Source organism: Phocoena sinus, chromosome 12, assembly GCF_008692025.1.
Source record: "Phocoena sinus isolate mPhoSin1 chromosome 12, mPhoSin1.pri, whole genome shotgun sequence".
Lineage (NCBI taxonomy): Eukaryota > Metazoa > Chordata > Mammalia > Artiodactyla > Phocoenidae > Phocoena > Phocoena sinus.
Window position 1 is genome coordinate 51,752,355 of NC_045774.1, and position 26,651 is coordinate 51,779,005.

The 26,651-nt window shown below is 43.9% G+C and overlaps 1 protein-coding gene across 4 annotated transcripts in view; it reads right to left on the minus strand.

The window, feature by feature from the left end:
- Positions 1 to 26,651, minus strand: part of SOBP (sine oculis binding protein homolog) — a 161,096-nt gene that overhangs the window by 65,287 nt on the left and 69,158 nt on the right. For 3 of the 4 annotated variants that reach the window (XM_032651664.1, XM_032651661.1, XM_032651663.1), the window contains exon 5: positions 1,630 to 1,725. The exons of the other annotated variant lie outside the window; for it this stretch is intronic. In XM_032651664.1, coding sequence (XP_032507555.1) covers positions 1,630 to 1,725 — 96 coding nt within the window. The remainder of the gene's footprint in view (positions 1 to 1,629; positions 1,726 to 26,651) is intronic. 4 annotated transcript variants of the gene reach the window in all.

Here is a 26,651-nt window from a genome sequence, read left to right on the forward strand (position 1 = left end):
TTTTCTCTAAAGATAGCTGGAAAAGATGTTCACATATATGTTTTACTTTCTCCAGTATAAACTGACCACAACCAGAACTCAAGCACATTCATTTTTCCAATAAATAGGGAAAAAAATCAAATATGGCATATTAGTTTTAACAATATCTCTAAAAAGAAGTAAGCTACTCTCAAAAGCATTTTGATACCAAAACATAGTATAAATGGCCCCTATAGTCTTCTGCTAGAAAATCAGAGTTACGGAGTAAAACATTAAAATGAAAATGAAAGAAAAGGGTTTCCCCCAAACAGGTAATGCTAGCAAGCCTGGAGGTTTAAGAGCCCTAAGATAAAACATAAGGTGAGTTAAGATTTCAGGGAAAAAAACTGCACTTATAAGCAACAAATTTGCCTGTGGATTGGTTGGTCAAGGGACGACACACAGAATAAGTGATGCTATTGTAAACCACGCAAACTGTGGAGTGGGAAGGAGTTTCTTACTGTCAACATCCAGCTACTGTGGCTAGAATGAGAAAGAACTGTATTTTTCTCTCCTCTCCTGCTCTTTGGACACTTTGTTTTTAATGAACAGTTGGTATCAGAGCTAAGTCCAAAGACTGTTTGTTACATGTGGGATTTCCTAATGCAGAGACCTGGCAGGGCTGTGCTGTTAGGCCAAAAAAACTAAACAGAAAAAGAGACTACCTCAAAATGTAACAAGTGAGCATCTCATTCTCTTTCAGTGTTTTCATTTAGTTGGAGCAAATGTTTTGCTTTAATGCAATTGAAAAGAAAAGAACATTTAGGGACAACATAGCTAGATCCCTCATAAAGCTTCATTTTCAAAAGCAGTGTTTGACTCTCTAAATAAATGACAATTCATTCTCTGTTTACTTTAGGTAAACAGAAAATGCATTGCAGAGCACTCGTTTTCAAAAGCTAATCAAGAACATTAGGTCCCAACAGATTCATTTAATAGAAATATAATAGGCATTCCTGCTCGCTTTTCATCTTGTCTCGCTATAAATGCTAAAATGAACAGCAAATTAACCCTGCATTGGAACAGAGTCCCTGTCACAGCTGAGATCCTCTCTCTCACGACTTGGAAACATCCCCGCATCCTGTCGCTGCTTTGACTTCTACATAGGAGAGAGAAAGCGCCTGATTGAGTTTGGCAAGAGAGTGTAGGAATACTTGAATTCTAAAGGGAGTACTGCGTGTCAACTCTGCTATCTTTCCTAGCAGAACAAAATATTACCATGTTGTCTCCTAAAATAGTGTACAATTAGGAAGTAGGAGGAGGGATGGGGATGGGCTTTTTTTTTTTTCTTTCCAAGCTCCATACATCAACTGTCTTTTTCTGTATTTTTAACTTTACTAGCCATTCTCCAAATGGCTGCTTATCAACTACTATACAGAACAAGCTAATAAAGACAGGGCCATCCAAGCTCTATAATCAGATACAAAAGATTTGCAAACAATTTGAGATCTTATAATTAATATTCAGTGATATCAGAATTAGCATTTAGAACTCTATACAGAAAAACTATAATACTTCAAAACTTATGTAATAATGAACAAACCCTTTCGAAAACTGTTTTCACTGTGCTAAAGTAACATTCTAGACTTGTTGCAAGTATGTTATTCTTACAAGTAGTTCGCAGTTATTCTTGAAGGCAAGCCTTGGAGTTTCCTTAGCATAGTGCTGCTGGGGGAAATTTTCAGCATGTCCATCTTCATCTCTAGCCTGAAGGGAAATATAATGGCCTATTTAGGGACTTACAAATAATGGAAGAAAAAAAAGCTAAAAGCATAACAGCTCAGATCATTAAACAAACGGGAATCCAGAAATCACAACATTAATAAGAAATTTGTTTAAATACGCAGTACGCCTTTTAGGTATCAAAATTTGGGATTTATTTTTCTTTACAGAGTTCAGTTTGAACATGCAAATTCATTGTGGTGTAATATTTAAAGCGATACGAAACAAACCGAAAGCAAATAATTTTGTTGAAAATTACCACCACTTCAGACTTCCAGTGACTTTTGTTGCACATTTAGGATTATATGACATACATACGTGTTTAAACTTTTTGGCATGCTTAAGCAATCTCTAGATAATGCACTTTTAAAAAATTCTAATAGCAAGGCCATAAGAAAAGCAATTTGCATAGTTATATTTTGCATTGTAATATTATTAGAGATAAACTGATTCCCCTCAATTTTTAAATAAAGATCTAAAAGGAGTAATGATCTAGTAAGAACAATGATTCTTCAATCAAATGCAGTAAAAAAAAAAAAGATTTAATTAAGAAGCTGCATTAAAAGTTACTGGTTATTTTCATCTACACTGTTAATTAAGAAAGCTGAAGTTTAAATGGAGACATTAACAGAACCCATTAGCAATACCCCTTGCATACAGTCTTCCCTTTCTAATCTCCATTGGTTTCTGGTTTGGAGTTGGAGAGAAGAAAGAGGTAGGTGAAAGGAGGCGCGTCTGCAGCACACTCATTAAACCATTCATTTGGGTGACACTTGCACTCATGCTCTGCACTCCTCTTATCTCAGCCTTAACTGCTCTCTCTTTCCTGGCCTCCTGAAATTCACAGCTGAGCTGTCTCCCTCACATATGGCTTGCATATAATTATGCATATTCCATTTTGCACTGCATTAAAATGATGAGCTCCTGGCTCCCTGCCAGCTGATTTTAAAAAGCCCAAGTGAAGTAGGAGAAGGGAGAGAAACACAGGGAGAGCCACACAGGAAGCAGCAGGTAGTTCTATCTGCTGTCTCTTTAGATAAAATGTATGTCTGGCACCAGGGGAACAGCTGAGAACTACCTGTTGTGATGTATGGACTGAGGGGGAGAAAACAATGAGCATACATCTGTGCAGAGTGATGACAGCGCTGATGTATTGTTTCTCCTTTAATGGCATGAAATCTGCCCCTGACAAGTATCACTCAGAGCTCTCAGCTAGACTAGGGATTGTCGTTTTAGAAAGGGATCACCACTCTGTACATTTTAGAATGTACAGCTTGCCTTTCATAAAGGCTTCTGTCACTTATTGCAGGGAGGGAACTGATGGAATTTGGAAATGGACTGTCATGGTAGTAATACTGGGGTTACAAAAAGTATTTTTGAGATTTACAAACATCTCTGGGATTTGGTGCCTTTTAATTTTACCTTTTATCCCCCCCCCTACCAAATCAGAGTAAAATAAAAATGCAGGATTGGACTACGTGTGACAGAAAAAATGTGTAAGCATGCTCACGTCCAATCAAGGCACTGAAACCAGTGATGTTTCTTCTCACAGCATCAGGTCTACTAGGCAGCTACATCAGTGTTTAAGCCAATAGAGCCTTAAATGGGGCCCATTTTAAAGCACAGTGTATACATAAAAGGCAGCTGTATAAAAAGCGATAAGATGCCAATGGGTAGCAAACATGTCAGATTCTTAAGTGAATTTTAAGGCGCTCTGTGAGGTGCAGGTCTCTTGAAGGCAGGGACCACATCTATTTCATCTTTCTTACTCTACTATGCCCAGCGCCTTACTTTTAGTTGGTGCATAACAAACATTCAGTGATGAAAAGAAACCCATACATGGTGAGTAACTAGACCCTACCACAACTCTGTAGAAGACACCACCTCAAAATATGCTAAACTTGGTGGTAGGTTTATTATATTCCTGATGCACTATGATGCATATGCTTGGAAACATACTTGGCATATAGTTTACAAGGGCTACTATTTACATATGTATGTCTATATTCAATATATATGTATCTTGTGTATAAATATTCATAAGGTGGAAGATGTTTATTATGCATGTACTATGTATACACATTCATACACACCAGATGCCTGGGGATATTTTCAACATTAGTGGCAAAAATATATTCATTCCACTTACATGTAAGGTGCTCACAATGCTTTTTATGTTCTTAAAGGACAAAAAAACCCATTAAGGTTTGACTGTGCTTCCTCAAAGGGGCTACAGGATTTTATATAAAGTCTCATAATTTATGAGAGTAAATAAAACAGCAGTGGAAGAGAAAGGAGAGGGTTGGAGTGATTAGAAGTGGAGACAGAAAGGCAGAAATTTGCTTCTTTATTAAACCGTGTATTTGCCTCTGCATCACACTCCGTGGAGCTTGGAACGGTCTGCCTCTGGTAATCAACCTGATTCTTGAGTCCAAGAAATTCCATCCTCCAGCCATTCGCTGTGTTTCCACCACATGCCACAGAGACGGAAAGCATATGACATGCAAGAAGACCAAGCACCATCACCCTCACGTGTGTGCACACACAAGCACTCACACACCTCTCACTGATGTAATTCCCTTTGCATTCTCAAGTTTTTTAATGTAAAATTTTAAATTATTGTTACTGGACTAAGTGAAATTAAGTGCATTCATCTAAGGCAGCAGTTCTCTGCTCTGGCTACATATGAGAACCATCTGGGGTGTTTTGTTTTTTTTTTTTAACATATTGATGCCTGAACTCCCCCTCCCCACTATGCTTCCAAGATTCTGATTTAACTGGTCCAGGGTGGGGCCTCGACATGGATTTTTTTTTTTTTTTTTAAGCTCTCAGGTGGTAGTAATGCACAGGCAGCCCGAGAACCACTGATGTAAGGAGTGTGCCTGGAGGAGGGGTATTGAGAGGAGGCCCTGAGCAGACTTGTCAGCATGGCCTCCAGCCAGGCCCCAGGCCCACTGGAGTGAAAAGCTATGCAACACTAGGAGGATACGGGATGGGATGTGTCTCCAGCAGTGGGGTTTACTCCAAAGATTTAGAGATTTCATGACTAGCTGCTTGTAAGCAAAAAATTCTCTTTATTTATTTTTAGTTTCTGGTGTGACAAATAATCTTGGAAGAACTACTATACCTCTTCCTCAAAAAGGCCTTCCTGAACCTCACTAACCAAGTCAAATACCTCCACTCTGCCCTCTCTTAAGCCTGACACAGGTGCACCCTTACACTGGCTGCTGTAATTTTTGTCTTCCCCACCAGACTGCAAGCTTTCTAAGGGCAGGATGGTGTTTGGCTTCTCGCCATTGGATCATCGGCCCCAGCCACTGACTGGAGCATAGTAAGCGCTCTGTAGGAACGAGTTTAATTATCATTCCACAGCAACTTGTGGCAACGTTAGACAAAATCCATTAGAACTTCTTTACCCTACACGCGCAGATTCATTTCAGCACTTCAGATTCATTTGTATATTGAAGCCATTGCCTTTTTCTGCATCTGCCCCATTATGGGTGGCAGACAATGGCGTACCATGCAGGTAGACAGAGGGAGTCCACGACCCCTGCAGGGAGGGTATGTAAACACTGAAGCTGCTCGGAATCACTGCTCACGGTAATAACACAAAGCAGACCAACTTTCAGCTGGTTTCATTATTGTTCTGGAATTCTCCAAGGACTGTGCCTCCTCTAATGGCCTGTGTCGAGGCGGACCACCCCACCACCAGTTCGTGGTATCCACCGGGGCCAGGAGACCGGTGTTGATGTCTGACTTTGTTCTAAAGTGACCAGTTCTGGGCATTCCTGGTGGCACAGTGGTTAAGAACCTGCCTGCCAATTCCAGGGACATGGGTTTGAGCCCTGGCCCGGGAAGATCTCACATGCCACAGACCAACTGGGCCTGTGCGCCACAACTACTGAGCCTGCGCTCTAGAGCCTGCGAGCCACAACTACTGAGCCCACGTGCCACAACTACTGAGGCTGCACGCCTAGAGCCCGTGCTCCACAACAAGAGAAGCCACCACAATAAGCCCACGCGCCGCAACGAAGAGTGACCCCGCTTGCTTCAACTAGAGAAAATCCTCACACAGCAACGCAGGCCCAATGCAGCCAAAAATAAAAACAAACAAATAAATAAATTTATTTAAATAAATAAATAAAGTGACCAGTTCTGACAGAAGGAATGTCAAAACACATCATGATGAACTAACTCTCTCCATGGGTCTTATTCTCAACAGCTTTATTCTGACTAATATGCTAGAGATTTATGCCAACTATGGGGAAAAGCAAATGGGAAAGTTTTTCACATTTTACTGCAAATGTGATTGTCAAACCAAAGGTGCGTTTTTGATCTATTATTGTAAGAAGGCTTCACTTCTTGCCATGGAATAGAAATAAAACTTAAAGTCCTTCAGTTAAACTGCAAGGGGATTTCCCCATCTCGCTTCCAGTCATGCATCTATTTTCATGCCATGCCTAGCATTTGAATAAATAATAGATAATGTGAGAAACTAAGACTAATTTTCTCTCTACCTCAAATACCTCTGGCTTAAACAAACTTTATTTTCACCTCTCTTTCCCTGTGAATCATCACTAATTTACTTTTTAAATTTTGATTCTTACATTCAGCAAACTTTATTTCTTCTTTCAAAGAATCCACTTATTCCTTTGGGCTAAAGCCTTGGTGCCATGTGCATATCCAAGCAAGATCAGCATCTTTTCTCCTCTGGAGGATTCCTTTAGAAAATGTGGAACATTCTAAAAACAGCTCCACTGGCCCATCCCAGAAAAGTGCAATGTTTCTGACTCAATGAAAAGGTTAACACTGTTGCCATTTAAGTGGAAAGATAACTAGGCTTGGGAGTTAATACCTCCCTGTGAGGAATGGGACTTTACACCTCCCTGTCATTGTGATTTCAGAACTTCTTTGGAAAACAAGAAAAGATTCTGCCTGGAATCAGAGCTTGGGGGAGCGCTGTAGAGCTTCCAGACTTTGCTTTCCAACCCTTTAGCAGATGTAGCACGTGTCAGCTCACACATGTGCTGCGGTGACTAGACTTGGGAACATCAAAAATAGTGCATCTCAAAGTTGCAGGAGTACGCTTAGAGATACAGAGCTCTAGAGCAAACATTTTAGATTTTATAACTAATTTTTGGAATCAGAAGCAATAGAATTTCTTTTCAAAACTCAAGGTAAATTGCATTTATCACAGGGAGACCACTTCTGAAAACCCTTGGAATTTCATTTTCTGGTGTACCATTTCTGGTCTGAACTTCCTTTGTTGAATGTCTATACACACGGTCTTGAGGAAGCAGAGAGAGGAATAAACGGCAGCTGCCACATGTGGCCTTTCAGCATGTCACGAACATCTCTGTGGACTTGACGTAAACAACAGCCCAGTTTCTTTGCCGCTCAGTGAAGTTCAGCCAGTGCTGGCCCTGGGCTGGACAAGCACAGGGAGGCCTCCGGAGTAGCTCCTGCTTCCACTTGAGGTACCGCCAAGTTACTCTCATCTCAGTGGCCCAATTCCTCATGACTGAAAGCCCTGTTCCCTTCAACTGGATTCCTGTCCCTTACCTCATTTCCTCAGGGTAAAACCAGTTTCCATCTCTCCTCCCCCACCCTTCTCCTGGAAGATTCTTAGGCATCTTTTAAGCCTTCATTCAGACTGCAGCTCCTTTAGGAACCCACTTGAGACCTCTTCCTCCTGGTCCAACCTGGGCTTTGTACCCCTCTGTCTCTCTATATCCACTCCCTCCATTGCACTGTACTAGGACCATCTATGTGTTTGCCTTCCCCACTAATCTGTGTGGTCCTTGAGTGCAGAAACTGTGGTCAATTCAGCTGCAAATCGCTAGGGCCTCATCTAGTGCCTGGCATATTATAAAGGCTCCATAAATGGTAAGTGAGTGAGAGAATGAATGAATGAATGAGTCTCTATCCTTTAACCCTAGCAACTGGACATTCTGCCTTGCACCCCAGTCCCCAGAGGTGAATGTTCTGCCCCTGAACCGGGGAGAACTCTCCATACTGAGTCTCAGCAGGCCTCTGCTGGAGCTTTCTGACGTCATCTGCCTCACACCTGGACCATCACCAACTATTCCATGAACTTCTGCCCAACTTGATTAGTGTCCCTCCCACTTGGTTAGACACTAGGGTCTTAGCCTGAAGATCCTGTACTCAATTTGGACTTTAGCCAATAATCCTTTTGTCCCATACGTTTCTCTCCTCCACCTCCCACCTGGACTGACTTTTGCCTAACGAAGATCAGTCTAACCTCTGGTCTTTGCCTACGAAACTCTCATCCCCCAAATTCCGTTCCTAGATCAACCAACCTGGTGCCTCGCTCCCTGTTTCTTTATCTCACCTAGTCGTAGTGCCCCAAGTCCATCTGGGACTCCTTGGTGTAACTCACCCCAGTTAGGACTCCTCTCTCACCTTCCCTACCAGAATGGAAACGCCTGAGGGCAGAGACGGTGCATTATGTATGAAGCCCCCATGCTCAGTGAGTACCTTGTATAACAATCCTATAAATATATGTTGAATGGATTCATTAATCCTTTGCCCTTCCTTAAGGTAAGACCCAGAAGTGCCCTTTTTTCTCTACTCTGAGCTGCCTACCTCTACAGATGGGTTGTTTCTATGTAGGTACATATTCAAGTCACTGAACATCAGAAGGCAGATGGGTCATGGACAGGATTGTGTGTGCATGCAGCTTGGGCAGAAAGCTTTCTTTCTAGACCGAGGACTCCCACGTGGCATCAGGCTCCCTGCTCTGGAGATACTCCAGGCACCCAGAAACTTCAATGTGTGGAGCCAGGCATCTGCTCAATTCATGTTGCTACCAATCTTTGCATCCCGATCCTTTGCCCTCCCTTTCATTAGCTTGTCACTGAAGACTGACTATGGGATTCTGCAGCAGTGCTGCTTTACTTTGCTCTTTTAACAAAATGTATTTAAATTCCCACTTAGCATGTGGGCCAAGGGAGAAGCTGTTTCCCCCAGCGAAGTTCCTCCTAATTCTCCATCCTCCTCAACTGGCAAGCAGAGGGGCTCTCTCCATACCTCTTCAGGCCCCTCTGACAGCTCACACATCTCTGATGGATGAGATGGACCTATTTGCTGCTGCTCTTTTTTCACTCCATACAAACCTTTATATGTATCATAAATTTTTAATAGCCAATTTCGAGTCTTCAAAGAATAACGGTAACAAACACGCAACATGAAGATAATGGGAATCGAATCATGTTTATGGCCTCCATGAGCATCTCCTTAAACGACGTCAGGTCAGAGCTGCTCAGACCTGCGAGTATATGAGGCTACAGGGCTGATCTCGCGCCTGATTAATGGCTGCCCTCACTCAGGGCCCTAATGGATTGCATGACAGTTACGGCAACAGATTCCACATCAGCCTGAAATACAGCTACCACACGGACTAAAATATATCATCCTCAATCCAGCACGTTACAGCTGTGTCTGGAATAATCAGAGCAGTTGCTAAGTGGTTCTGAAATCCCTGTTTTTGTTTTTCCTTTTTAAAATCTATTTTTTCTTTAGCGAACAGGTGACCCTTCTGGATTCATCTTGCACTGCTCTTTGTCAGGTCACCTGAGTGTCTTTGTTTGGTAAGAACTGTTTTTTCAAAGTGACTACATGTAAGACCCGGCAACTGGGGCATGTGGCCCCTTCTTTTCAATTCTCAGCTAAAGCGACATCACCATCACATTCCAGTCAGCTTCTGATCATCCCAGGACCCTTGATCCACAGTGGATTATCCAGACTCCTGACTGCTCCCCTTCCCCCACTCCCACCTCTGCCCATAGCCCGCCATTTGGCTTTTCACTATTCATTTGCATCTATTACCCTGGGACCCTAGAGGGGAAACAGAAGGCAGGGAATCACAGATGACTTTCTTTTCTCTGACCAGCAACCACAGAAATGCCATAATCAAGGTCCAGATACAACAGGGTTGCCTACATCTTCTCTGGACAGTTCATATGCTAAGCCGCAGTCAACCCCGTCCCCTGGGTGCCCACTAACCTGCAGAGCGGGAGTGTAGAGACCCAGAGGCTGATCTCAGCAATCAGCCTGCACTCTTGTCACTGGTTCCCTACCAGCTCTGGCTTTGAGTCCACTTCCATACCACTCCCAGCTCTCCACTCTCACCCTTGACTCTAGCCCTGCCTTGGGCCCTTTGATCTGTGCACTTGGCCTGCCTGGAGCTTGCAGTCCCTCATGGACTTAGCTTTGGACCGTCCACTCTGATCCTCCACTCTGGACAGCCACAGAAGGGTTACTCTGGTCACTGCTCTGGCCTGGGACAGTTATACGGTCAGCATCCAATAACGGTGCCCCAAGTACAATTTGTCTTAAAGATACGATTTCTTTAGCAAGAAACAGAACTGTGAATTACGCAATGTGTGTAAAGATCGAAAATTGGCCTGAACATGAAGAAGAAAGACCAGGACTAGGTGTAAAACCCTGACTGTCACTGTGCACTGTCCACACAAATGTTCTGACTGACTTGGAGCAGTGCTGTGATTTATGTGGAGGGGGCAAGCAAAGAAGAAGGACAGGGTGACCGATCCATGGGCTCTGCCCCCGGGTCTTTTAGATCATGAAGTCAGAATGAGATTCTGAACAGGATGGTCCTCCTGACAGCTCCAATTACAATGCACGTGAACCTTGACCCGTCAACAGAGGCACCATCAGGGTCAGAGGAACAAAGTGTAAATTACCTGGCTTCCAACCCCAGGACCAATCAACCTCTCTGAGGACCCAAATGCAAAGATGGCGGCACAGAGGCTTCATGAATAACAACCTCTGCTCAAACAACACTCTCTGGAGTCTTAGTTTTTAAAGCCCAGTCGTTCTGCAGATGATGAATGGAGGTAATAAAAGGTGGGATTGTGGCATGTTTAAATAGGAGATAATCATTCGTGCAGAATTTGATTGGTGTGGACAGAAAGGCCTGTCGAGGCCAACAGCCGAGTGTCAGGTTAAAGTCCATTTTTGGATGACAATTTCAGTTAACACTTGTTCCTCTGTTGTGATTACTATTATCATTATTATTTTTTATTGTTATTATACTTCCAGGAAGTATATTCTGGAATCAAAGCCCAGGTGACAAAAGACAAAAACTGACCTGGGTCTCCACGTCCTCTCCCTTTTTAGAATAACTGAGAACAGGGGATGCGTAGGCTCCCTGCACAGTAAGCGGCCCTCCCCCTTCCCCCCCATTTGCTTTAATCCCTCCCTCACCCAACCATTCTGGTACCAAAATTCCCAAACTATTCCAGTTCCTCTGCACCCTGGTATCTCAGTTGCCCAGTGTGATTCTAGATATGAGATAACTGGTAGCCCCACTGGAAGGAGGTTCCCAGACCACAGACTGGACCACACTGGAGAGAACGTTACCACTTCCAGAACTTCCAACTCAATGACCACTTCACAGGGCTCTTACCACAAAGGCAGAAAACTCAATATAGAAGTCACTTTGACAGTAACACAAGACTCAAGTCTGTCCTGTGCAAGACACCATGCTAAGAATTTTGCAGACTTCAGCTCATTAAAGCTCCCCAAACCCTTATGAGGTCTGTATTACCATTACCACCTCCATTTTGCCAGCAAGGAATCTGAAGTGTAGCCAAGTTAAGTACCTTGTCCAAAGCTAAAGAGCTGATAAAGACAAAGCTCGGCAGGTGTCTCGACAGCAGGCACCGGCTCCTGTCCCCACACCGCAGGGGCTCTTCCACAGCGGCACAGCCAGCAGAGGAAGCCTGGCTGACAATGAGCAAGAGAAACTGCAGACATTTTCAGAAGGCAGAGAAATGATGGCTCAAACGTCCCTGTGGGTCCTGGTGGGAAAGAGGGAAATCTTGCCCTGTGGTCTCCCCTCTTCATGGTGAAGCACTGATGCCCAATGCAGCTCAAATGGAGGTCGTCACGGAAGCTGGCACCCCACAAGGGCCTGAGGGGCAGTCTACTAGACCACAGCCAACACAAGCAACAAGAAGACAGCCAAAGCCTGAGCAGACCGAAATCCTGAGCCCACCAAGATGGAGGGCAATGGCCTCTCCAAGTATTCTGCCCTTGAGGTATGGGGCAGAGACGGGGAAGGATGGGAGGGGAGAAAGGGTGAGGAGTGGACATCGAAATGGGAGTGTCCCGAGGAGTCTTACACAGCAGCAGGAGGAACTCTGCATGGAGATGGGGAAGGACACAACCTTGAAACTGACGGACTTCTCATTAGGGGGCCTGCTTGTTTTCAAATCTCTCTTATATTTTGGTTTCATCCTACAAATTTAAGATTATGGGATCCTAAGGTGAGAGTGGGAACCCAAATCTTTTCTTGGATATCAAGATAGATTGAGACGGGCTTCCCTGGTGGCGCAGTGGTTGAGAGTCCGCCTGCCGATTTAGGGGACAGGGGTTCGTGCCCCGGTCCGGGAAGATCCCACATGCCGCGGAGCGGCCGGGCCCGTGAGCCATGGCCGCTGAGACTGCGCGTCCGGAGCCTGTGCTCCGTAACGGGAGAGGCCACAACAGTGAGAGGCCCGCGTACCGCAAAAAAAAAGATAGATTGAGACATGTTTTCAAGGACAAAGGATTCTAAACTCATAAAACTCTTCTTGTGGCTCTTGCCTAAGCATAGAACATAAAACTGTTATGGTTTGATGTGGAAAATAGTAAAAGGGGAATAAGAATGATCAGTTGATATAACTATTACTAGTATTAGCTTTCCTTTATTAATAACAACAAGCAGAATGCAATCAAGTATCCTAGTGTGATAAAGAAACTTCATTCATTTCTTTGCCTTAAGGGATGACAGACCTTTCCCTTTGGATTATATTAAAATGTTTTGCCCAAATTCATAAACTGTAGGTTGCACTACTCCAAATTTACACCAAACCATTTTGTGTGGCATTGTGACTTCACAGAAAACAGACAGCAATGACAAGAGCATTTACATAATTTTTTCCTGAGGTCTCATTCACTCATTCATCACTCCTTGAGCATCTACAACTGAGTATCCAAAATGAATGGTATCCAGCCCACATGCTCAACACATTTTACTTTTTGAAGTTCAATGATAACAATAGAACAAACGACCCCTTGCCAAGGTCTAACCATACACCTTCTGGAGTGTCGAATATCATACGTTTATATCCTATTTAAAATTTAGATTTTTAAATAAGTATAAATTTGAAAGGTAAATAAAAGTAAACCACAAAAAGTAAGGAGTAGAAAATATTCTCATAAACACACAAGAATTATGAGGAAGTAAAAACCAAGAAAAAGCAAGAGCAAATTCTGAAACGTTGAGCACCCCTGTGCTATTTGGTTGAAGAAGTTAGTACAGAAAGGGGTGAGGAGAGCCATTTGGTGCCAGTAACGAGCTGAGTGTGATTTCCGGTGCTACCAATAAAAACGGGGGACATAACATCCAGCTTAGAAATTCGTTGCAAGGATTGAATGAGAAAATCCATCACGTGTCCCACACAATGCCTGGCACAGAGTAAGAACTCGATAGACGACAGTTATTTAAATTTCACAAGTCCACTTCTTTTCTGGAGAGAAAAACTCAGCTGGCAGGAAGGCCATAGTGACTCAGTATCTTTTCTTATCATTAAAGTCTTGATTAAAATCAAGTTGCAGGCAGCTATAGGGCATGGTCAGCAGCGAGAGGCAAAGGCGAAGACACTGGCGAAGGTTTGAGGGCTTTTAGAAATGCATAAACACACCCTCTAATCAGGATCCTAACCCCCTACACAGCATCGGTACTTAATGAGGGCTTCTATCTCTCTTCTGCCATCTGACTACCCATTGTGCCCTCTGCAAATAAGGCATTGTCTTGTTTTCTAACCTCTTTATCTCCTCTTATGTTTCATGAGTAACATCTCCGTCAAGAAACTTTCCACCCTCACTGGGCAGCTCCCACCCACATAAGCAGCCTGGGATTCCTGGAGACTGCTACATGTTGAATTCCACCACCTTCACCACACTTCTGCCAAATTAACGACCAAGGTTTTATTGCTGGTACCCTTCTTTACCATTCACATCATCTCCCTTTATTCCCTATTTTCCAGCTACTAACTTCATCCTGTATGAACTTTATTTCTAACTCAGTGATAGACGACATCTGTACCATTTGCTGATTTCAATGCTCAGCAGAGGTTGGACATGTATACATGGTGACCACACACTCTCTCCAAACTGAATGGCCTCACCAAAGATGGATAGGAGCAGACAAATAGAGGCGAGGAAGAATTTCCAAACAATCTAATATTTGGTTCACCATTTTCAGAAAATGTGCAAATGAGTGAATATTATTTTCTTATTCAAAAGGCTAGGGCTTTTTTAAATTAAATGTTGCAACTCTTATTAGGTCCTTATTTGTTTTAAAATTCAGTTCAATATTGTTGCCTTTGAGGTTTTTTTGTGTTTGTTTCTTATTGTGTTTATCCTCATCTTTAGGACACATCATCCCTCCTTCCCAACCCTTAGACAGGACTCTGAATCACCTGGCAATCCCTTCACCATAAGTGAGAATCCCCTCCTCCACTTAGTCACCTGTACAATCAGAAACAGCTTTCTTTTATTTTACTGATCTATTTCATCTTAAAGTAAAATGTCCTCCTTGTACAAAACACTTTCATTTCTTTCCACCCCTTGCCCTGTCACAGGAAGCTGCTGTACGGGTACCATATAATGTTTATGCTCATTTGTTTCGTTATATTACATCCTGCCCTCCTGCTCTAGGATCTGATGTCTACAAAGATACAATCAGAATTGGTTTAGATTAGTATCTGTGGCAGCAATTCCTATAAATGATACAGACAAGGCAGTAGCTATAATGTCTGTCTTGTTTCAAAGTAAAAATGAAAAATGACATCTTTGATGGAGAAGACTCCACGGAGACCCGGGTGGAAATGCAGCCGGTTCCCCTGCTCACAGACATCTCTCTTTCCCGTCATATGACTGACAGGTGTGTAATCATGTTCCTTAGTCACAGTTTGTATTAAAATAACCAATTACCAAATGAATAAGAGTCGAGTCCCAGTGTGACTGTCGCCACCATTGCAAAGTGATGATGTGCTTCTAAAACACAGGGCTTGGACTTCCCTGGTGGCGCAGTGGTTAAGAATCCGCCTGCCAGGCTTCCCTGGTGGCACAGTCGTTGAGAGTCCGCCTGCCGATGCAGGGGACATGGGTTCGTGCCCTGGTCTGGGAAGATCTCACATGCTGCGGAGCGGCTAGGCCCGTGAGCCATGGCCGCTGAGCCTGCGCGTCCGGAGCCTGTGCTCCACAATGGGAGAGACCACAACAGTGACAGGCCCGCGTACCACAAAAAAAAAAAAAGAATCTGCCTGTCAATGCAGGGGACACGGGTTCGAGCCCTGGTCCGGGAAGATCCCACATGTTGCAGAGCAACTAAGCCCGTGCGCCACAACTATTGAGCCAACGCTCTAGAACCGGTGAGCCACAGCTACTGAGCCCGCGTGCCACAACTACTGAGCCCGAGCGCCACAACTACTGAAGCCCACGTGCCTAGAGCCCATGCTCCGCAACAGGAGAAGCCACTGCAGTGAGAAGCCCGCGCACCAAAACAAAGAGTAGCCCCTGCTCACTACAACTAGAGAAAAGCCCACACGCAGCAACGAAGACCCAAAACAGCCAAAAATAAATAAATAAATTTAAAATAAATAAATAAAACACGGCTTGAAGGAGAGGCTCTGATGTGCTCCTCCCCAGCCAAGGATGCTCTCCGAGGCTAAGAAGCCTTTCCTACTCCACGATAAATTTGCTAAAATGCAGGGACATTTCTCCCCTGATCCCTGCCCTTAGTAATGAAGCTTCCAACAGGGCCACCACGGATGGTCTGTGGGATCTCCCAGGCAACTCAGTATCCGTACCATTTCCTGTCCTTGATCTTTCCAGAACACATCACCCTCGCCTCTCATTGAGTACCCAGAGGTGCTCACCAACCTGACCGCCTGCCCACCCAGATTTCCACATGAACAGGGCAGTATCTACCATCAGCCTATTCTTACCCTCATGGTGTACATCACCTTCCCTGAGACCCCACAGTGACAAGAGACAATGCTAAAACCCAAGAGCCCTGCCATTCCAAGCCTATCCTCCCAGGCAAGGAATTCCCCAGATCTACTGCTCGGGAAAGGTGGGGTAGCACACAGATAGCCTATACAGAGACTCGTGTCGTTCTATGTTGTGGTACAGTCAACAGTAGCAAATCCATCAGCACTCACAAACAATGTAAGCACAAAAATCACACTTTTGATTGGCCCAAAGGTTATTTGTTAACATGCTGGGGAAGAAAGTCTACAAATAAATCACATGAAATCAATGTAGCAAGTTGAGATAATGACTTAGTAACAACAGATCAATTATAATAGCACTGTTATTATGCTTCATCAAATATAATAACCCAACCCCTCCTGTTGCAGGGCCTGTGGGTAGAGGAGCCCTACCTCCCAGACTGGCGGCTAAAGAAGTTGAAGGACAGGTAGAAGGCAGTTACTGCCCTGTGGCTTGGTTTCCCATCTGTGAAGCAGGGCTAGTACTCGTTACCCACACTAGGTTTAGTAAGAGAGAGGCTATAACCCCCATGTTACACTGATACATACAGATCACGAAGACAGTTTGAGTTTGAGTTGAGCGGACATTTTTTTTTTTTTTTTTTTTTGCTGTATGCGGGCCTCTCACTGTTGTGGCCTCTCCCGTTGCGGAGCACCGGCTCCGGACGCGCAGGCTCAGCGGCCATGGCTTACGGGCCCAGCCACTCTGCGGCGTGTGGGATCTTCCCGGAGCGGGGCACGAACCCGCGTCCCCTGCATCGGCAGGCGGACTCTCAACCACTGCGCCACCAGGGAAGCCCGAGCGGACATTTTTTGATCAGAAATACTGTATGCTTTCAAACAAGTTTCCAGTAAAGCCAAAGGTAGTGACGATTCACATTTTCAGCAGCAAATATGAAAGTAAAATACAATTAACCAAAAAACTCTCTGAATTGGTTTACTTCAGCTAAAGGATACAAGGAGTGAAAAGTACAATTATCTTATATCTCTCATCTTTTTTTTTTCTTATCATAGAAGAAGTTCCACCAGAAGATTCACCTATAAAGACCAGACTAATGTTACTTTACTGTAAAAAGGCTTGGTAAGCTATGCTTTGCATGAGATGAAGGACAAGAAACATTTACAGGGAAGAAAAAATAAATCAGCTGGTTTTCCTCTCATGTCATTCCTCTGTAACTGATGAGTTTTTAACCACAGTCTTGTTATCCTCATTAGCATAAGTGCTAATTACACCTCTCCTCTCCTTCCAGAAGGGCAACTGGAACTCCACACCGGCCTCAGCAACGCCTGGCACCCCGGACCAAGGCTGAGGGGGCAGGATGAGGTTAGGGGCACTGTGTAAGGTGAGTGGAAAAGAGCGGGACAGGTGAGCTAACAAGGGTGGGGGTAAAAAGTGCAGGTGGGTGTTGAAAGCAAGGGTCTCTTTCCAAGGAGGTGGCAAGGCCTGGTGCCGCATTGCGTTCGGGTGTCTCTCCTCCACTTACTCAGGCACTCCTGGCAGTTCTGGCAGTGGCACCTCGGGGGAAAAGCACACTACATATGGTGGAAAGAATCTTGTGCATCAGTTGAATGCATGCTGTACTACATACACATTCTGTTTTATCTCCGGGCCCAGCCGTGCTGCAAACGCTTGCAAATTGGGAAACCTTCTGTGCAGTAAAAACACGGACAGGAGAAGCTAGACTGTGACTTATAAGATGTGACACTAGCCAAAAAAGCCAAAGTAACAAAAAGTTAAGGCGGGTGCTTCACACTCATCGCAACAAAGGCAGCTCTGCAAGGCAGGGAGGGACTCACAGCCAGCATTTATCTCATTCCCCTTCATCCTGTGGTTTCAGGCCCAACGGATGGGCTTCCCTTCCACACACACGATGCCCCTGGGGAACCTCTCTGCCTGTATCCATTGCCGATTTAGTTTTTGGAATGCTTGAAATTTATATGGAAAAAATAGCAGTGAAATTTCTCAGATTTACCTTGGAAGACGCTAGTAATGAAATGGCTGTTTCTGTGCTCTGTCTCATCCTGAGGCCTCCAGCGGACCATAGTGCAGTGGGATGCCACTGCCCCTGGTGAGTCAACGGCAACCTTTTCACTCCATAAGTGTTTCTAAAAGCACAATCTGATACTGCTCAGGATTCAGAACTCCCTGTATATGGGGGATGTAAAAGGGGCAAAGTGCTGGATTGTTCTGACCTTCCTTCTTTCTCACTCTTCCTTTACCTGACCCCCCAATAAAGTATGATTTCTTGAAGTAACTCTTTTAAAATAAATGGTCCCTAATTAAGGAGATGGATATAAAAACCCATTCTCCCCTTTTTTTTTTTTTTTTTTTCTGTGCGAGGGCTTTCTCCAGCTGCGGCTAGTGGGGGCCACTCTTCATCGCGGTGCGTGGGCCTCTCACTGTCGCGGCCTCTCTTGTTGAGAAGCACAGGCTCCAGACGCGCAGGCTCAGTAGTTGTGGCTCACGGGCCTAGCCGCTCTGCAGCATGTGGGATCTTCCCAGACCAGGGCTCGAACCCGTGTCCCCTGCATTAGCAGGCAGATTCTCAACCACTGTGCCACCAGGGAACCCCCATTCTCCCTTTAAATCAGAGCTCTTCCTTTCTTTTCTGTTTGCCTTGTACACGCGTAGGGAAAAGGTGTGAGAGTGTAAAGATTTCTTTAATAAATGAAGACTATTTTTACACGAGTCAACGCACTAAGGTTTCCATTGCTCTTCTTCAGCCTGCGGAGAGTGGTAACGTCTCCCTGTTTCACAAATGAAGATACTGAGATGTAACCAGGGAATCCAACTGAAGGCACAAAGAATTATAATACGGGGTTCATGGCAACATACTGACTGGTTAAGGGATAAAAGGAAAAGAGCAGAGGGTACCCAGGGTAATACCCAATATAGTCCCCACTATCTGCTGGCACCTTTCTTATTCAAGGACATATCTCTCCCCTCCTAAACCTTTCGTCTGTGCAACATCAGGGGTGGTAAAGGAGCAACAGGCTTAATAATGCTAAGTGTGTGTTGCTCCTTCCCTCACTTAATCTGTGTGTAGAATTCGTGATTTCGATTCCATGTTATTCAGTATCATCCTCTCACACGTGTTAGGAGTGACGGAAGTTATTAACCCCAAACTGTGGGAAGCTCGGAGTTGCCTGAGGCATGCTTTGGGTTATTTCAGTCAGTTGTTCATTTTCAATATGTTTTTAGTTTGTCGAGTTGCTAGAAACAATAAAATACATATTTAAAAGATTGTGTTTTATAAGGACTCCACAGGCAACTTCACTCTGCACTTTCCACTGTTCAGCACTTTGTCCTGTCTTATTCTTCTTTGTTCTTGTGGCTGCCTTTTTTTTTTTTTAATTTGTTGAAATATACAGAAAAAAGTCAGTCATTGGAAGTGACTCTTGCCATTTAACTCTACCTATTGACAACACTGTGTGACTGTTACTGATATATTTGAAATTCTTAATGGAGATTTCTGAGAAGTATATGCAAACCGAAGGGAAAGAAATATATTACATACTTGGATAAAGCCCCAGGTCCTTAAAATGGACAAGGTCTAAGAGAACCAGCCAGTCGCGTTTAAATACTTCCCCTCCTCCTACACGCCCACGCTAGAGCCAGAAAAGGTGGAGCCAGGGGAGAGCCTCTGGGCTACTTTCAGAGTCTCTTACTAGTTTTTCCCTTTCAAACCTCCCTTCCATGCCAGGCCTGCCAGGGCAAAGACACACCTTCAGCATCACAGCTCACCCCTGGATGAGCAACCACTGTCTACGCCAACATACTTCCTCAACCAAGAGATTACCCCCTCAATGCCTATATTATTGGGCATTTCAAGTACGGCTATTTTGTTGTGTATCATCAAAATACCTAACTAAATTCTGAGATTGGATTGCATTTTCACACACAGTATATATTCAATCCTTAACCAAGGCTCCTCTTAGATGAACTTCTTCCAGCATTCTGAATTCATTTTCCTTATCTCATCAACTATAGGAATTATGGGAATTATGTAAGATCTGGCCCCTTCTCTCAAGGAGTTTTCTGCTTGGTTAAGAAGATTAGACATACACACATTAAAGAGAGGAAAAAACTGGCAGATTCTTATTTAAATATGTACCCTGCTTTCCAAGGCCATGGGAGAGAGGTGTCCTTTTGGGCTGAAGGTGGTCAGGAGGAGATGCAATTTAGCTGAGCCCTGGAGGGAGGCTTTCATAGGGTTTTTTGGTCATTTTTAAGGTCCTGTCCATCTTTCAATTTCACACTCAAGGAGCAAGACTAAAGAGGAAGAAAATGTGCTTTTGGATCAGAACCACAAGTCTGGTTCTAGATTATTAAACCCTATACTTCTACCATCTTCCCCATGTGCTTCCTGCCGTTGCTTATCCACTTCTAGATGCAGTCATTTTTTTTCTTTCCTCCTTACTACATAAATAGGAAATGAATGAAAGGCCTTTGATCGACCTTGACACCTAGCAAGGTGCTTGACACAAGTCAACATTCAATAAATGTTGGGCAGTAAACTTGAGATATCAGTCAGGTGTCTACCTATCACATCCCTTTCCAAGGGACTGTGTACCCTGTTTTGTACCATGTGACCCAGCCTTGGCTGACTGGAGCAAGGATATGCACATGACCCAAGGGCGGCCATTAGATAAGCTGTCCAGCAACCACGATGTGCCCTGTTGCAAAAGACAGACCGATTGCATCAGATTTCCTCTCTCAGGAATGAGAACTACAACATAGCAAGAGACTACAACAGGTAAGGATGGGACCTGAACTGAAAGATCACAATATTGAGAGGAGCTGGAGAGGCCGTGGTGGAGTTGTGTGCGCTGAAGTGATGAGGACCACGAACTGGGGAAGCAATGAAGTCTGGTTGATAGAGAGAAAAACATGGAGCAGAGAGCCAGAGAAACTCAGAGATACCAAGAGAGAGGAGGTGGAGAGAAGCCAAGCCCTAAAGCTGCCTCAGTTCTCACTGTTTTCTGGTTCCAATTCCAGCTCCCCTTCCCTAAAGAGCCTGGCTAAAATAGGAAGTTCTTCTCTCTTCAGTTTAACTCCACTCTCTTCCCTTTCAAAAGTCTCAATGCTTGTATTCTTTCTCTCCCATGGTGGAGAGGGAAGTGCCTACTGCAGATGGAAGGGGCCTCAAGGGTGAACAAACAACGAGGATTTTGCAACCATCACGTATCTCATCACAAACCTCCATTACCTGCTGGGTCCGATACACAGGGCACTGCATTAAATCTTAGGAAAGGGGGGCTTCTCTGGTGGCGCAGTGGGTGAGAGTCCGCCTGCCGATGCAGGGGACGCGGGTTCGTGCCCCAGTCCGGGAAGATCCCACATGCCGCGGGGCGGCTGGGCCCGTGAGCCATGGCCGCTGAGCCTGTGTGTCTGGAGCCTGTGCTCCGCAACGGGAGAGGCCACAACAGTGAGAGGCCCGTGTACAGAAAAAAAAAAAAAAATCTTAGGAAAGGGAGTGAGAACGGTTTGGGTTTTGTTTTGCAGGAGAAGACAGCAGTGTTAACAAGCACAACCAGGTTGCCTGTTTTCCTTCGTTACCTGAAACCACCACTAAATGCATGGATTAGACAATGCTGTCTGTTTGGTGAAGAGTGGAGTCTGAGTAGATTCTATTTTTTACAGAAAATTAGCCACAGCCTTTCACCCTTCGGGGCATCTGTCATTTCTAATTTCTGAGAGTGGCAGATGTCAGCTCCCTTAGCAAGGGACAATTTTTAAAATCTGTTTGTACACATAAGCTGACACAACCTGAGCTGAAGCCACTGGGGAGACTACAAGATTACACTCGAAGCAGCTGGAGAACACGGCTTCCAGCTTCGCCTTCTCTGCCCAGGAGGGGTGAAATGACCCAGGGCGCCTTCCCTCCCCAATTCCCTTTATTTCCATTTAATATATTCTAGCTTACAGTTTTGGAAGGTGCAGAGACTGGTCAATTAATACGAATACTCGGATTAGGTGCACTTTGATTTTTCAGTCGCTGGCTGCACTAATGCCTAGAAATTAGGCGTATATTCTGCCATTTAATAGAACCTCATTTTTGTTTTCTGGGTTTTTTTTTTAAGTTAATATTATGTACTCATTCCACTTATCTCTAGATACCTCCAGTTATAGCCAAAGTCCAAGAAAGTACTAAGGAGTGAAGAGTTACTCCCTGAACTCTGCCTCCTCTCCTTGGGCTCCACACCCCCCTCCCCGCCCCCATCCATCCCATACCTACCTGGTTCCATTCTTAGCCCAGGAGCCCTGGGAACCTAGAGTAGGCTCAGGTCACCTCCTACCCAGGTGACCATATGGAAACTGAGTCAGATTTAGCGCTTGCTCTCCTCTCTCTCTCTCTCTCTCTCTCTCATACACATGCACACACAAACACACCCTTCTAGTACTCACCCAACCTGAATCAGACCCTTTTCACCTGCCTCGTACTGGATTTGGAGAACCCAGCATGAGAAGGTGAGGAGTGGGGAGGTAGAACTCTCTACCACGGTGGAGACTCTGAAACGACCTGGCCTCAGTCACATGGAACCTGCCAGGACAGCTTTGTGCAGACAGTCTACCACAGATCAGATAGAGGCAAGCTCAGTGGGACCTAACAGAGACTCTAGAACACATGGACAGCTAGGTCCTATTTCTGATTGTCTGTATCAACTCCTTCGCGTCATTAAATATCACTGAGTCCTGAAGAAAAGACTTCTTGAGGTCTCTCGACCCTTCAAATGACAAGGGGACTCCACTCCTTTATTATAACAAGATTTGAAATACCACAAGTTGATCTAGTCATATAATCCAAACCAAAGAGAAAACATTGGACAATCTCAAACTTTGTGTTGCTGCCATCCAAACTTCAGCTTTCAATAGGCATCTCTTCTTTCTCTCTTGCCCTCTTCATTTTGATTTGCTGCCCTTTCAGGCAGTGATGCTGTTTTCTTTAGCAGACCAAAAGCAGTTTGTTTCTGAGTTAAATGTCACTTCAATATTTCCCCAAGTGAGATGTTTGAACTAGTTGATGAGTTTCCTAAGCAACAGAGAAATGCTGGAAAAATATTTGGTATCACAGGTCTGAAAGTTGCCTTAAACTTTGGCTCCCTGAGGCAAATGAAACAGATAGATTGAATACTCCAGTCTCACTAAAGTTTCAAGTTGAAAAAATAAAGTATTGGCCTGAAAGCACAGAAGCTCTAAAAGCCAGCCTCCTAAAGCCATGCCACTCGGGTTGGTGCCCCCAAACAATTTCAACACTGAAATATTCTAGTGACAGTAAGGAACAATCGCGGCACAGATCCAGAATCATGGAGCCATAGTCAACAACTAATGTGTGAGGAGGGAAGTAAGCTTCCCTAGCCAAACACAGAATTCTGCAGGAAAATTCCTGTGGGAACCCAGATTATGCCTTGAAGGCTGAGATTTGATTAACCTTCTTGTAGCATGTGTAACGACAAATGTTATTGGTCATAAAATTATCCATCCCTTATTAAAACACAGCTGCAGCTCTGGGCTCAGTGACCTCCTAGGGGAGAGATTTCCATAAGATAGCAATAGACTTTATGGAAGGAGAGCGCCTTCCTAGCGTCAAAACTACGGGAGAGTGTTTTATACTTTAATGAGGAGTTCTTGAGAGAGGCCAGGCTCCTTGGCATTAAAAGATTTAAGGAATAGAAGGACCAGATTACATCCAGTCTGCTACTAGGTGGGCGGCCAGCCTACAGCTCACAATATGGACACGTCCTCCCTTTACAGGGAACGTGCCGAGTCACATTCTCAGGCATACCTATCTTGCATCCAACTGTTACCGCTGAGGATGTTTTCATTTCTCTTTGTCTTATATAATCATAAAAAGCTCAGTATTTGAAGGAAACTTAGAAACTCTCTGTTCCAACTACCCATCCAATTCCATCACTAAGTAGAACTCCTGAACATGGGAGCCTGGAAGTGTTCCAGAGAGGCTATGAAACCCTATGGGATGTTATCAAGGGGTAGCACAGCCAAAGGAACAGATTCCTCCTGAGAGCTGAAGCTAGTTGGCTCTCCATCTCAAGTTGTAGGGGGGCTTCCCTGAACCTCCACATTCATGGAGTGTGTTGCTGTAAGACTCCATCCCCTATAAGCCAAATACCATTGTAAGAAGGGGATCCTCTGCTTTTCTGGGCGCATACAGGTGAATCCCTTTTTGTCTATTACAAGTTTTGTAAATAGCTAGGGATAAAATAAGAACAATAGAAGTGCTTATTCTTTTCTGTAGTTTGTTCCTATGATTTATATCCAATTTCTTTACTTCCACATGAGCCACTAACTCATTTTTACTGATGGTGCTTCCTTTGTGAAATTCAAATCTGTTCCTAGAAATACTTCCCTCAAATACAGAGTATTTCCCCAGTTTAATTTCTCCTAAATCAATAATTTATCTGCTGAAAAAATCAGAACCTGAAGGATTGCAGAGTTTTGTCTCATTAATTTTTTTCTCAGTTACATAAATTTCCCAACGATATTGTTTATTTGTTTTTGGTGGTTTTTTTTTTGGCCGTGCCACATGGCATGCGGGATCTTAGTTCCCCATCCAGGGATTGAACCTGCACCCCCTGCAGTGGAAGCGTGGAGTCTTAACCACTGAACCACCAGGGAAGCTCCACCAATGATAACATTTTTTTTCAAATGATGTAAAGCTTTTCTTGTGAAATTATGTTGGACCACCAAATTGCTACAATTCATGATTCTTATTTTTCTATCTTGTACATATCATGCTCCTATTAATATTTTATCACTTAAAAATTATTATGAATTTTTTAAATAGCCACAAAAATAAAGATAATAGAATAGTGAATCTCCAAATTCCCATCACTCCGCTTCAACAATTATCAAATTTTTACCCCACTGACTTCATCCATCCCTTCTTTTCATTTTCTCCTTGCAGAATTATTTAGAGTAATTCTGAGTCATTTCATCCTTATACACAGCAGTGTACCTTTCATTCTATCAATTTTTGCTTAATTTTGATACTATTTTATTTTCCTTTTTTTGAGATTTTTCATGTTTGGCCTTCAGGTAAACCATCTCAGAATGTTTCAGAGGATCTCATCATCTCAATATGTCACATTCACTGTCTCTACTTTGGAGAGAAGGTGAGGGGGTGGGGGCAAGGTTTGCCTCACCAGTAAGAACACCCTATCATGAAATATGAGATGCTGGCCATAAATTCAAATTGTCTGCAAAACTGGCATATCAAATTACTTGGGGAAGACAAGTTAATCTGCATAACTATACCACTCAGTAACCGTAAGATAAAACATGCTGCTGCCCATATTCTCATCAAGACAACACAGCACCGTGTACTGAGTGACCTGCCAGTGTCTAAAGACAATCTTTCTTGAAAATTTCTTTTATTAACCTCTAAAAGGTTTCCTTTTAATCTACCATCATTAAGTGAAATACAGTATTTAAGAACCAGGGAGCCATTAAGAATCAAGCGTGTGATGATTTAATAATATTCTAGTTCAAAGAATACATGATTTCATGATTTTAATGATCTCTTTTGAACACCATAGAATCCCAGACCCTGGAAAGAAATAGAAACGTATGACACACCATTCAAGGGATCTATTTCTCTCTGTTGTTCTTACTTCCTTTTTTTTTTTTTTTTTTTTTTTGCGGTATGCGGGACTCTCACTGTTGTGGCCTCTCCCGTTGTGGAGCACGGGCTCTGGACATGCAGGCTCAGCGTCCATGGCTCACGGGCCTAGCTACTCCGTGGCACGTGGGATCTTCCCGGACCGGGGCACGAACCCATGTCCCCTGCGTCGGCAGGCAGGCTCTCAACCACTGCGCCACCAGGGAAGCCCCGTTCTTACTTCTTTTTAAACTATCAAGCTGTAATAATTATTCAGTCTAAGCAGCCCCCAGTAAATGAAACAGCCCTTAGACAGCTGTCAAGGCTCAGTCTTCCGGAAGCTTTGATTTTAATGAAACTCATTAAGGCAAGAACTTAACAGAAAATATCATAATTTGTCTTGGTTCAGAAAACTAAACAGAAACAAAGGGCTTCTTAACCTGACAAGGAGTCTGACCAGCCAAGCTCCTTCCTGCTATTCAGAGCTCCTCACCAGGCAGCTCTGCACATGCATAGGATTAGGTTAGAAAAAGTGCCTCGTCCTAGAGGGATGGCCCAGCCCAGCCCAGCCCAGTGACTTGTCTCAGCTTCATGGAGAAGGCCTCCGCAGCCAAAGCGGAGGTTTTTTGGAGCCACGCAGCGCAAGCACAGAATATTCAAGGAAATGAAAGGCTATGGAAAACATAATTCCCATTAAAGGGCTACAGTTGGAGGAATTGTCCACACATCTGGCTGAAAACACCAAGTGCAACTTCGCTCCAACAATGATGAAATTTTAGCTTGGGTTTCTTTCTTTTTAAAGAAAAAAATTTTTTTTTAAATATAAAGCATATATATGAAGGGATTTCCCTGGCTGTCCAGTGGTTAAGACTTCGCCTTCCAATGCAGGGGGTGTGGGTTTGATCCCTGGTCGGGGAGCTAAGACCCCACATGCCTCGAGGCCAAAAAAACCAAAACATAAAACAGAAGCAATACTGTAACAGATTCAATAAATACTTTAAAAATGGTCCACATTAAAACAAAAATCTTAAAAAACAATAAAGCATATATGAAGTATATAGTTTCCTTGCTTTCCTTTTCCTAATATCTTTCAGGTCAAATTAACCTGGAATGTTTCAAAGACTGGAAGAAGCATTCACCTAAACTTCTATCTACTAGCTAGGATGCTCCCAAGAAGGGTGCTGATGACCCCACAGTCTTTAGGCTC